This window comes from Amia ocellicauda, chromosome 16, assembly GCF_036373705.1.
Source record: "Amia ocellicauda isolate fAmiCal2 chromosome 16, fAmiCal2.hap1, whole genome shotgun sequence".
Lineage (NCBI taxonomy): Eukaryota > Metazoa > Chordata > Actinopteri > Amiiformes > Amiidae > Amia > Amia ocellicauda.
In genome coordinates, this window is record NC_089865.1 from 14,306,461 (window position 1) to 14,320,443 (window position 13,983).

Here is a 13,983-nt window from a genome sequence, read left to right on the forward strand (position 1 = left end):
TTTAGAAGAGTGAAACAGACTATGGTACACAAAAAGAGGAAATTGACTGTCTAAGGCAAAGAAGTAATCGAAAGTTACAATGAATCAAGTGGCATCTAAGCTATGCTATTTTAAGACTTAATGCCTATCCCTACAGTTGGTATTTTAAAACACAAAATGCATTGAAATTTGGCCAGTGACTGAAAGTGGTGAAGTGTAACATAAATATCAGTATAAGGAATTCAAAACAACCACAGATTGTTAGAAACCGCAACTGTGTAATACAAAAATGCCAAACAGCTAGCCTATACTCGGAAAGTAATTTAAGGCTAACACATTTAGGCCCTGTATTACCTAAGCAGGCAATAGAAATAAAAGCATTAAGTTGAGTGGGAAAAGGATGGTCCTAAATGATGATAGTAATTCAGACAACTTAGTGTTGCACTCGTCATTCAATCAAGGAAATTCTGTGTTGAACAAGGCAGAACACAAATCTCATTACTCTGTGGGCTCGTATCTTACTCAGACGCATACATAATGCTGTACAATAAGCAATAAGTAGGCATCAGCTGTACATTATCTGCAGAAGTGTCTTCATGAAGTTCTGCCGAGTGCTTGACAAGCCGTAGATTCCGTACAAATCAGGAAGTACACAAAACAGTCTTTTTTACCACGCAACTGCTTTGTGCACTTACTATAACACAGGCAGCTGTAAAAGATATCACTTGAGCAAAATGTAATTGTGGTATAGTTATCTGAGGATGAGGCCAAACTGCCAAGCCATGACAAAGCTCAAATCTGTTATCAGCCTTGACTGATGGGCTCAGCAGGGAACAGACAACCTTCTACAAGCATATGCATATGGGGAACAAGATTATATAGACAGAAAGGGTAACCGAAATCTTGTTTTACAGGACGCTCAAAGCAACCACAGAGATAATCAGTTGTCCAGAATTTAAAACCAGTAAAAGTGATCTACCGGACATTTATTATAAAAAAAAAAGAACCACAAAGCCCTTTACATAGCTCGATTGCAAGTTACAAATCCAAAACAAAAGTTGGGCCTAGTTATTCTATTGTGGCTGTAAAAATCACTTATTGGCCATATTTTTTATGAATCATTATAAAATGTAAAAATGTTAAGCCATAATATGCAATAAATGTCAAATTATTTCCCTTTTACTTTCAGAAAAGTCAGTTTCAATAATTAAAAACAAAATACTCAAGTACATTCTCTAAAGTTATTACCATATGCCAAGTTTATGAAAATTGACAGTTTTAATGAAGAAGGTTTTACCTTATTTTACACAGATAATGTAGCTATCTGCCCATGACTAAGCTGAGCTATGATGTATTATCACTGAATAATGCAATGATTAAATATTTTGTGAAAACCATGCTGTTGGCGGTAAAAACACTTCACGGATTCTTGAGGATCAAATGAAAATTCAGTTACTGAACAGAACAAAAATAAATAGCTCATGTTTTCTGAATAGGGTTTTACAAAATTTTAAATGATATATTAGATCCTATTATCTTTCCTCCAGTACTAGATCTAACCATGTGTGCCTTTTGCAAAGGCATAAAATATGTTCCTAGAAGTAAACTCTGAACACTTGGAAGGTAAATCTATTTAGAGAGCACATGCACATAACCAAGTCTATCTCACTGTCCGCTTAATTTGGAAATGTGGCAAGTCCAATTCGTAATTGAACGATATCCTGGAATAACTCACATTTGTAACATGATCCATCGTTACTGTAGGAGGTAAGCAAGCTTGCCAAAAAAGAAAAGGTAGCATACAGTACAGTATACTATTTCTTAAATATTGACAATGCAAAGCACAGACACATTTCAATAAACTAACCAGGCATAAGAAATTCTAACAAAAATGTTAACTAGCATCTTCATTGGATTGCAGATCAATAACTTTCTGGCACTCATTCTATTTCTATTGTAAGATTTCACAGCTCCTCACAACATTGAAAATGTCTGCTGGACATTCCATGACACAACATACCCTGCCATGAATTTGACAGCTGGATTACAGCCAGCACTAGATAAAGACCAGTGCTGTCACTTGTATAATAAATGGGTGTTTGGCAGCCAAAACCAAAGAGAACCTGAGACATTAAAGCAAGACAGCATTTGCTTTGAATGGAAAAAACAGGTAAGCAGTATAACACACTGCTTTTCATTTTCAGAAAAACTCATAAGGAAATGCCTATTTACTCACCTCGTGACATCTGATTATTGCCTAATCTGTCAAAAATACAGCCGTCAATGCCTAAGGCGCCTGCAGCTGAATTGAACTATTATCGGCAGTATGATTACCTTTCTGATTCATAACCACATAGATCATTAATAAATGACAAAGTTAAAGTTGGACGCTCCCTTTAAACATTCAACCTCAATAAACCTTCGTGAACATGAGACCCAGTGAAAATATAGGCCATTCAGGTTCTCCATTTAGGTTCAATACATTAAAAAATACAAATGCAATGTAATTCCTATTAATTTATATGCCATGCTTTCTGATATTTCATCTATCTCAATCTTAATTGAGAAATGTAGGTATTTAACCTTGTTCTAGCACTCACATTGTCAGGTTTCCTCTGTTCAGTGCTAGTTTACTATGCTAAAAACTATTAATTCAAATTATCCACATGCAAATATAGGCAAATGTCAAAGTGCAGAATGGGTGAGAAAATGAAAAACATTCACTAAAAGGAAAGTCAAATTCCAAACACTTAGATTATTATTTTAAGCAAATGTTGAGTAATAAAGAATAATCATCAGAACAACACATTGAAATGCAAGTAAATGCATTTTTATATTATATATAACAAATATAGAAACTATATTGGTTTAGGTTTAGGCTATATAAAATAAAACTGACTGAATTATTGTCAGATTTAAACAGATGGTGAAGTCTGTACAGGAAAATAAGAAACATATAATGTGGTAAAGTTAAGAAATGTGAAGTTATTTACGTATCTTTAAAAAATAATTATGACAACAGCCTTCACCTTTAGAAGACAACTATCTACTTATTGGAGATGAATATTAAATATTAATCCTTGACATTCAATTGATGTGTGTGAATTCAATATACACAATTTGTAAATACAACAATCATACCATACAAGTTTAGCATTAGGTCTTTAAAACATCAAGACGTATTAGAAACATGCCATCATAGCCTAATGAGATAATTCACTATGGTTTAAACAGAAAAATGCCATTACAATCCTCTCAGATAATGGTGCCAGACATAGAAAGCATGTAAACTGTACACTGAAGGAAAGTATTACAGAACAGTAATAATCACATTAATATCCAAACAGGATAGCAATGACTTGCTTTGGAAAGACACCAAATATGGTTCATGCGAGCACTCTGTTTGACTTGTGCCTCTTGTTTGCTTGCATTGTCTGTTACAGATACACCAGGAAAAACACCACTCTCTACGATACCACGATCACAAAGTGTTTTAATTTGAAAACTGACAGTAACTCATGAGATCAATACAAATCTATTCCCCTTTCCCTACACTTTAATCCACCATGTATTTTTACCCAGGCACTGTTCCTTAGCAAATAATTCAGGTATAACTCAATATATAATGTCTTAAAAAATACAATATTCCAACAGTACACTGAAGCAGTTAAAATTAAAGTATAAATATTGTTTTGTAACATTTTCTTATGTATAACTATATTTGTATACAAATACAGCATCTTTTTCAGTAATGTAAATAGGAGAGATGAAAATATCTGAAAAATCACCCTTAGTCAGACTTTTTGTGCTTGCCATTGTAACCGAATATTCCCTAAAATGAAATGCACATCCAGGGAATAGAGTTTCAGTCTAAGGCCTTCAGGTGATACATCAGACAGACTGGTTTTTGTTGTGTTAACCATGTAAAGAGCTCCTCAGGAAGAAAACAAATCTGCATTGTGTAAACAATAACTTTGAGCCTTCATGCAGCACCGCGGGAACTCATTGATGAAAACTGTATTAATCAACGAGGCAATGAGAATTATAGATTCAGACGTCCTTTATTCTAGGCAATGCTGTGCAGTACAGTGCATTATCAGTATCAAATCAGTTTTATCTCCCGACAAACAGTTCAGACCCTCAAGCTAAAGGACACACTGGTGTAAACTATCCTGTAAGGCTGATGTAGTCAAAATACAATTACAAACTGAGATATTCCTTTCAATCAGTCACGTTAAACAAGATAATAGTATAATAAAATTATTCCAGTAGCCTATATAGTAAAGTAACAGCCTGGGAATGTGGACCAAACCACTAGGAGGTTCAAAACCTTCACTTACTATATTAGGGTACATTTTCAGGTAAGTTTACAAACCCACCAAATAAAACCTCTCTTCTGCCCCTACTTTTAATTAATCTAAGTTGCAAATTAAGGTTTCACTACAGCAATGTAATCGTGAGCAAAACAAGCTTAAAAACTACAGGCAGTTGCATTTAAAAGTCAACTAGAACATTTTGAAGACCTTAAAATGCAGGTCTCTAACTTCCTACTATTTCTGTTATATGTTGCATAAAGCATTTTCCTTAATAAAAATTTAGCACTTGCAGTCAAAAGCATTCATGTTTTATAAACTGCAGTCACCATGGCAGAACACATTTTGCAGGCTTTAAGTTTAATGTGCGTGTCACTTGCTATGCAGACATTTCGCATTCAGAGTTTATGGAAAGCAGCTTTACTTTGGAAATCTGGTTTGCTTTGAGCAGATCGGGCACAGTAGGTTTGTTTAACAGGAAACAATTAATAGGAAAGTGCAGAATCAAGTACTAAGAATGCAAGATTTCTCCCCCTAAGCCCCGGGTCATGCAAAACAAACAAGGACCATATGTTACAAGGATTCAAAAATAAATCCCCATTAACAATGTAAAATGTCCTTCTGGGGTCAGAATTATTAGATAATTTACTTTTCATAAGCATATCAACTGACATTTTACCCATTAATGTTAATGTTTATGATTTGCTCACAGGACTTCTGCCAAAAAAATTACTACTTGTAATTTTACCAAACAACTCATTAAATTCTTATAACTTTAAATTAGACATATGTAGATTATATTTTATTAATAAATATGCTGTAAGATCTGCATAACAGTACTCATTTACCAAAAATAAAAACATTTGTTTTATTATTAATCTTTTACATGTTTTTCTTCTGTTTTCTATCCATTTAAGACATTGTATTAAAGGCTTCCAATATAAAAACACCTCATGAATATATACCTAATACAATTTCAGAAAACATTACGCATATCCAGATAAATCAGACGTGAACTTGTCATTTTTATTAAAATGGATAAATCTAAATAAACATTGTCTGGGCATTAATGGGACTCTGGTAACAGTAGCAGCATGGGTTACGAAATTAAGTACATAATTATAATCACAGAATGAAAAGCCAAATCCCCTGACAACTACTGGAATACAAACATATTCAATAAAAAAATGAAGCTGTTTTCCTCTCAGGAATATTCAAACCCATATCTTTTACTTTAAGCAACTGACACCTTTCTCAACCATTTCTTCCAATAAAAGCTATCAAACAGCATTAGATAAATACTACAGTGCAATGAAACAAAGCATAAATTCCACAATAAAATAATACCATTTAAATCCAGAATCAGTTGCATTCATTTTAAAAAGGTGCAAAATAAAATAGACCTCATCACTTTTCTTGCCCGACAGCTTTAAAGTGATGCTCACAAAACATCTACCAACATCACATTAGTAACAGTTATATCAACAAGGTAAAATATTTTTCAACAGGCAGGTTTCATGTTTAAATAAACATTTGACAGTCAAATTAGCCCCATGGCCAAGTGAACAAAACCAATCTACATACCTGCAGTTAGGTGGAGGATCCAGAGTGATCTCAGCTAGCTCCTTCTGAATTCTGCGAGAAAATGAGAAAAGACACTGAGAATTTAAAGTAGTCGGGGAATTACACTGCCCTCTACCACCACGCAGTTAAATGCAAGACTGGCTTTCCCTTCAGTAAAGCTAACATGGCTGCTTCCTCTTTGTTCTCAGAGGCATAACCCGAATCCCATAACAGGAAAACTTTGCAGCATTTATTTCTCCCTTTCCCTTCACCTCATAATGCCACTTTCCACCCCACCACGTAGCTTTCTTTCACAGGCCCCCGACAAGACGGCAATCTTGAGGTTCCAGTCACTTTTAGCACAAAAGAATTTCTTTTAAAGCTTATATGCAAATGAGACCGAAAGGGAGGGGGTTGCTCAGGCATATTTGACAAGAGCTTTAAACCAATGCTTCAATGCTATTACTAAAGCGGTATTCACAACATGTAGGTGAGACAAAAAAAGGATTACACCAGGTTTTGTTTTTTAAGTTACTTTTTTTTAAGCACCATTGCTATAATTTGCTAAACTTTATTTATCAATCTATACCTCATAGACATTTTCTCTCTCTACATAAGTAAGGCATTAATATGAGCCTATTCTAAATCTATTTATTTATTTTTTAGGCAATTGTCAGGTCATGTGTGAATGTATCTGTCCTAACACTCATTATACATTAAAGCAAAAGTGTTCACCGTGCATTTTGTTGTGCACATTCCTAAAGTTTACACACTTCCAAGGGTACTGTTACTGACAGAAAAGACGCAGGGAAGTTCTGAAAAAAGAAATACTCACTAAATTACACTGAGAGGTGTAAATGAAATCAAACACCTGAAAGCTGTTCTCTGTAACAGATACCTATGCATCTGCTAACTGTCAAAATCTCACCACACACACCTGTTCATCTCATCAGGAATAGCAGACACTCTTTCTAATATGTGAGGCTTGATTTTGCTAAATACCTCCCAGACAAAGATTTAAAAAAAGACAAAGTGACTCTCTGACTCAATTCACAGACAAGACAATGAACTATATGTGTGAAAACAAAAAACACACTCCAAATCAGACAACTTATTTAAAACAAAAAAGTAGCATCCTGATGCACTAAACAACCAAAATTAAGATTTAAAACCGTGATTTAAAACCGCGATCAGCTGAATGGGTGCTGTGATTCTGATTTTCTTTTCTTTTGAAGAACAAGTGTGATCCCCTGCCAACCGCACATTCGCAGATGCAAACTCAAAAAGAGGAAAGAAAGGCTGTTACCTTTTAGCACTGGTGGACAGTTTAGCTGTTGTTTTACTGGATAATTTGGTATTTTTCTTTTGCTGCTGAGTGGCTGTGGGCTGCTTTCTCTCCTCCTGCTCCTCTGGTTCTGGTGCCGGTGGGTCCCTCTGGTCTGCGTCAGAACTACCACTGCTGGTGCTCGGACTTTCATCATCTGATCGCTGTCTGTCACTAGACATGTTTCCCCCTTAAAACACCAACAATACAAACTTCACAACTTGGAGCTGATAAACCCCCCCTCCTCTGCGAGCTGGAGCAAATAACTTCTCAATCTGTGTGCCTTTTTTTTTGGGGGGGGGGGGGGGGGGGTGAGTTTATAAACAAGTTTGCCCTTTGATTACACCTTTTTCGAGATGACTGATCAACTTTTCAAATATATAGAAATGCAACTGCAAAACCCTGAGAGAGAGAGAGAGAGAGAAGGAGAGAGAGAAAGAGAGAGAGGTCGTTTGCAATGGGAGCAGATCGATCAGGCACACACACAAAAAAAAAAAAGATGATGATGATGTTGTTGTTGGGTTTGGTAACCTTTTGGGATTGAAACTCTGTCCCTGGATGTCTCAGTCATTCGCAGACGCGTTTATTCATTGCGATTGTGTCTCTGTATTGGGACAACTCTCCAAGACTAAGATTGCACACCATTTCCAAAGGTGGGTTTATTATTATTGGGAGTCCAGGGTTGTCACGCTGAAGGACAATCGATGCACGCGTTTGTAAACGGCGATCAAACCTCGATTTCCAACGTGCATCGTTATGATGTGTCTCGAAAAAAAACCCCAACAGTCAATAAAAGAGCTTGTAAATATTTACTCCAGCACCCGTGCATTTGCATCGCTGACAGTAATGAAGTATTTGCATGCTTTACACAGAGGCAATCTCCCCATATTTATATTATTGTTACTAGTGCAAGTGGAGTTTCTCCTTTTTCTCTCTCCAAAGCGTTCAGGCTGGAAGGTTTTTGAGAAAAGGACATGGGGGGGGACCGGCTATTATTTACATGGCCAGTAGCGCACACACACACACACACACACACACACACACAAAATTGGTCCGATTCGAGAGCTGCAAGGAAAGCATAATTGCACCTTTTTCCCCAGCGAGGGGGGCTCAATAAAACCTGGTCTGTTTCGCTCACTTTTAAGGAGGGAACGTCATTTTACCGACGAATAAGAAAATATAACTAATCTGCGGCGGACGGGGGAGCAAAGTAAAAATGTGCCGAGCCGAGGTTTAAATCCTTTGTAGGAGGAAGAGGTTTGTTATGGTAGGAGGCACTCCAGTATCAGCATGGTGTACCAACTGATGCGTGAAGTCAGTTTTCTAGCTCCCTCTCGGGCGACAGCTGCTACAAATACGGAGAAAAGGACGACATTTCTCCCCCTCCCCCGGCCTCTTGCTATCCCCGAGAGCTTCTCCTTTACCTTGAGCGCGGTCCTGTCCTGGTCTGGGGCGGCGAGGAGCGGTACGGATCCTGTGGAAATGGAGCCGGGAAGACGACAGGCTCCGGCCGAGCTGTGCACATTGGAGACTCGGAAGGAGAAGAGCGGGGCTGCAGTGGCGGGCCTGGCGGCGGCAGGTGGCGCTGTGAGGCGGACGAGGCCGGGGGGACGCGGAGGCCGGGAGAGAGCGGCGGGAGGGAGAGGCTGTTCCCCGTGCCGGCGAGTGCGGTGACCCTCCCTCCGCCGAGCCGAAAGCGCCGACTCAGCGACTCACTCTGCACGGGGAAGCCTCGGCTCTCGGGATTCATTCAAAACAGGAGGGGACCCTGCAAGCCGAGGAGCAGCCCCCCCAGCACCACCTCTACAAAACAGACATGCACAGGACCGGGGGAGGAAAATGCACGGGTCTGCTCTCTGTTGCTGCGTCTTTTGAAGGTTCATCACAAGTTTGCGTGCGTGGATCGTAAGGAAGGTCCCAGCTCACCTACCTCGCGACAACGTTGCACCCTAGTAGTCGTGGGGTTTGTTGCTGCAACGTCACAATGAAGCCCACAGGTGCGTTTGCTACAATGTTGTGAGAACTGGGGTGAGCTGAGGTTCAGTGCTTCACTGTTTAGGGTGCATGCGTTCACCCCCAGACCTCCGCGAGTGGAATTGCCCACTCCAGTATAGCATCAGGATGATAGTCATTTAAAAACATCTGGGCAGTGATACGTTTAAGAAGTAAACGTACTTGGCCTATAATAAGATCTGTAAAAAATAAATAAAAAAAAATGCAAAAGCGTGGGGGCACTTTTTTTGCAATGCACATGTCTTTAAAAATGACAAATAAAAATGTTTTTTTTTTTCCCCGTTTTTTGCTTTGTCTAATGAAAAGGAATTTAGTGCATATTTAACTCTGAAAGGAATAACCCCAGATCTTTACATGTCTAACTTAAATAACAATGCCAAGATACATGTATACATATAGGTTTTTAAAAATAGCAATTGAAGCGCTTGTTTCAGCTTGACAGCACAGGGAGAACCTGGAATCGCAGCAAACATGAAAAAAAAAAAAAAGGAAAATGCATGCGGTATTAACCAAGTGGCTTCCCTATGGTTGAAGAAATCATCTGGAATAATCGGCACATAATTTGTTAAACCCCGGGGATTGAATGTGCGTCCAAACTCTGCTAAAGCAATCCAGTCATATAGAGCACCTGTGCAGAAGACACATCTCTTCCAGGAGCAGTGCTGACCAACTTTCTTTTCCTATTCTGTGATTTCCTTTTTTCTCTCTGTAGACACGAGCCTATGTAAGATGAAGATGACGTAGGTAAGATGTATATTATTCTTATTTTACATTTTAAATTTAACTTAACATCAATCTAACAATGCATTACAGAACACTAAATCTAAAGTGATGTATTTATTCATTAATCATTGATGTAGTAGGCATTAAAGTGCTGTTTAATGGCTATTGCATAAGCAGGCATTATCAAAGGAACTTGCACTTTACCCCTGCATTTCAGGAATGCTTTGATATGACGCGATTACGTCACGATCAGAGACATGTGAGAGTTTAGTTTTACACAGTAGACAAATATAGATTTGTTTTCACCACTTCTACTGTGTTTCTATTGAGAAAGTCTAAACAGACATGCTTAGGCTGTATTTAAAACAGTTTTTGTGTGTGAGATTATACTGCACCACGTTTCAAGACTCCACCACATGGGATATTAAATGTATGTCTTATTCCAGTTTTGAATGATGCACTTATGGACTGTGATAGTTCTTTTGATATATTATGTTTAAATGATCTTACTAATGACTTTCAGAATTTACTATCACTGAAGATTTAGAATGTGATCTTCATGAATAAAATAATGTGCCAGGAGTCCGAAGGCTGAGCAATTAGTACAGGCTCACAGAAAATTTTCCTCACTTAATTCACTGATTTGCTGTTCAGTTTTAATATTTTGTTGAAGCTCCTCTTTTTAATATGTATATACTTTATATTTAAGTGATTTAAGTTGGTTTAGAATTACCTTCATGCATTTATTCGGTAGAGAGACTGAAATATGCAATCATAATTATATGCATTGCACTTCATTCTTGTTTTGTGCTGATGGATTCGCATACAACTCTACTTTCTAGTTCTTTGAAATGCATTTTCTAGAGAAGGCGATTTGGTCTTATCTTCAGACATATGAAAACAACAGCTTACTAAATTGAATCATTTCTAGCTAAAGTATTTGTCAATCAATAGGTTAAAACCAAAAACCATTTCCTGTTGCAGTATTGTACATTTCACACGGGAACCCGCAACCACAAGTAATGGGAGCATCGACAGCAATGAACAAACCTCATAGTCAGACACCCACACTTCAGAAACATACAGTGAGGGGAAAAAAGTATTTGATCCCCTGCTGATTTTGTACGTTTCCCACTGACAAAGAAATGATCAGTCTGTAATTTTAATGGTAGGTGTATTTTAACAGTGAGAGACAGAATAACAACAAAAAAATCCAGAAAAACGCATTTCAAAAAAAGTTATAAATTGATTTGCATGTTAATGAGCGAAATAAGTATTTGACCCCTTCGACTTAGTACTTGGTGGCAAAACCCTTGTTGGCAATCACAGAGGTCAGACGTTTCTTGTAGTTGGCCATCAGGTTTGCACACATCTCAGGAGGGATTTTGTCCCACTCCTCTTTGCAGATCCTCTCCAAGTCATTAAGGTTTCGAGGCTGACGTTTGGCAACTCGAACCCTCAGCTCCCTCCACAGATTTTCTATGGGATTAAGGTGTGGAGACTGGCTAGGCCACTCCAGGACCTTAATGTGCTTCTTCTTGAGCCACTCCTTTGTTGCCTTGGCTGTGTGTTTTGGGTCATTGTCATGCTGGAATACCCATCCATGACCCATTTTCAATGCCCTGGCTGAGGGAAGGAGGTTCTCACCCAAGATTTGACGGTACATGGCCCCGTCCATCGTCCCTTTGATGTGGTGCAGTTGTCCTGTCCCCTTAGCAGAAAAACACCCCCAAAGCATAATGTTTCCACCTCCATGTTTGACGGTGGGGATGGTGTTCTTGGGGTCATTCCTCCTCCTCCAAACACGGCGAGTTGAGTTGATGCCAAAGAGCTTGATTTTGGTCTCATCTGACCACAACACTTTCACCCAATTCTCCTCTGAATCATTCAGATGTTCAGGCCCGTCTGAAGTTTGCCAATGAACATGTGCTTTCTTGAGCAGGGGGGCCTTGCGGGCGCTGCAGGATTTCAGTCCTTCACGGCGTAGTGTGTTACCAATTGTTTTCTTGGTGACTATGGTCCCAGCTGCCTCGAGATCATTAACAAGATCCTCCCGTGTAGTTCTGTGCTGATTCCTCACCGTTCTCATGATCACTGAAACTCCACGAGGTGAGATCTTGCATGGAGCCCCAGACCGAGGGAGACTGACAGTTATTTTATGTTTCTTCCATTTGCGAATAATCGCACCAACTGTTGTCACCTTCTCAGCAAGCTGCTTGGCGATGGTCTTGTAGCCCATTCCAGCCTTGTGTAGGTCTACAATCTTGTCCCTGACATCCCTGGACAGCTCTTTGGTCTTGGCCATGGTGGAGAGTTTGGAATCTGATTGATTGATTGCTTCTGTGGACAGGTGTCTTTTATACAGGTAACGAGCTGAGCTTAGGAGCACTGCCTTTAAGAGAGTGCTCCTAATCTCAGCTCGTTACCTGTATAAAAGACACCTGGGAGCCAGAAATCTTGCTGATTGATAGGGGATCAAATACTTATTTCCCTCATTAACATGCAAATCAATGTATAACTTTTTTTAAATGCGTTTTTCTGGGTTTGTTTGTTGTTATTCTGTCTCTCACTGTTAAAATACACCTACCATTAAAATTATAGACTGATCATTTCTTTGTCAGTGGGCAAATGAACAAAATCAGCAGGGGATCAAATACTTTTTTCCCTCACTGTATCTATCACAACCTTTTCTTATGTCTGCATCTGTTAGTTTTTGATTGGACATCCCTGTTTGGAGATGTGGGGGTTAGTATTCAGTCTACTTTCAAAGTTTGTGCTCACATTTCCTCTCCCTTGTAAGCTTGTGATAAGAAAATCAACAATAGACATCTTGTGGTTATTCCACCTGCTTAGCTGTAATCATTGCCACCAGTATACTGCAATAGGGTTTGATTCAAGTAGCTCTGTTGCATATAGTTTAAAAGCATGTTGATACAGAAACAGCTGTGTTTTTTATTTCACAAGTCTGGAGGATGCAATGGCATGCCTCAAAATTTGGACCTCCAGTGTATGCTTCATTCATACTGACATTTGCTAGTTTTACCTCGAGGCATTGTATATACTCTCCACATGTTTGTTTAGTTTTTTTTTAGTTTTTTTTTGTCTTTTGTTTTTGTGAAAGCTGTATATTAATTAATACTATATTGTTTAAAGAAAGGCGACTCTTAATGTCATCATTCAGCAACTAGTAATCTCTCCCCACAGGCTGTAATTTAAAGATGGAATCAGTACTACATTTTTCATTTAATGTGATTTGCGGTCTCATCTGTTTTGTAATGTAACCTGTCCCTGTAATCTGACACCAAGTTTAGTTTTCATGCTACTTCAGTGTGTAGTATATATGACGAGGCCAAAATAATATTTTTTTGTTAATAGTATACACTGGGATTCAAAATTACAGGGTAACCTGTAAATCTTAATTCCTCCATTGAGATTGGCAACCACATCAAGCAGTGTGTGATGATATTAAATTCTGCTCCACCAGTGAGAAATACATCAAACTGGAATGAACTGTTGGGGACTACAAATTGTGTGGGGTATCTATATGCTTATCTGTGGTCTGCAACAAAATATGCATGTAAACTTCAAAAACTGAAGCACTATGTTTTAACAGGTTTATGTCTCCATATGTAAGTGGAATATAGGCCTCACACCACAAAGAGTGAATAACATGTGAATGTAACTTTCTTGAATGTGCTTTGATGTTTTTATGCATTTGTGAGAATGCATAGATAAATCTGATATAATGTAAATCAAACAAAAGTATGATAACTATGGCGAGAGAGCCATGTGACCAGGGAAACTTGAAATGTAAATAAATAAGATAACCCAGTTTCTCATTTTACAAAGAGAAAGTCAAGAAATGTAAAATGAGGAGCAGCCTGCTGTGCAATTGACATGAATTTGTACAGGATGCAGCTGGAAGACAAAGAAAAAAAAAGGAAAAAAGGGTGAGGGGAGGATAAGGCAGGATTAGATCAGTGCTCAGAGTATTCTCCGTAAACTACTTGCTTAATTTAAAGTGAATATTGATTGACGTCTTGTTAGTCTTATAACATTCATAATCAT

General features: G+C 38.3%; 1 protein-coding gene across 1 annotated transcript in view; it reads right to left on the reverse strand.

Moving 5' to 3' along the window:
* The window catches only part of ube2e3 (ubiquitin-conjugating enzyme E2E 3 (UBC4/5 homolog, yeast)), a 31,174-nt gene extending 22,460 nt beyond the window's left edge, over positions 1–8,714 (reverse strand). The window contains exons 1-3 of the mRNA XM_066687521.1: positions 8,604–8,714; positions 7,162–7,369; positions 5,877–5,927 (exon numbers count right to left, since the gene is read on the reverse strand). Of these exons, the coding sequence (XP_066543618.1) occupies positions 5,877–5,927; positions 7,162–7,361 (251 nt within the window). The 5' untranslated portion in view covers positions 7,362–7,369; positions 8,604–8,714. The remainder of the gene's footprint in view (positions 1–5,876; positions 5,928–7,161; positions 7,370–8,603) is intronic.
* Positions 8,715–13,983: the final 5,269 nt, after the last annotated feature.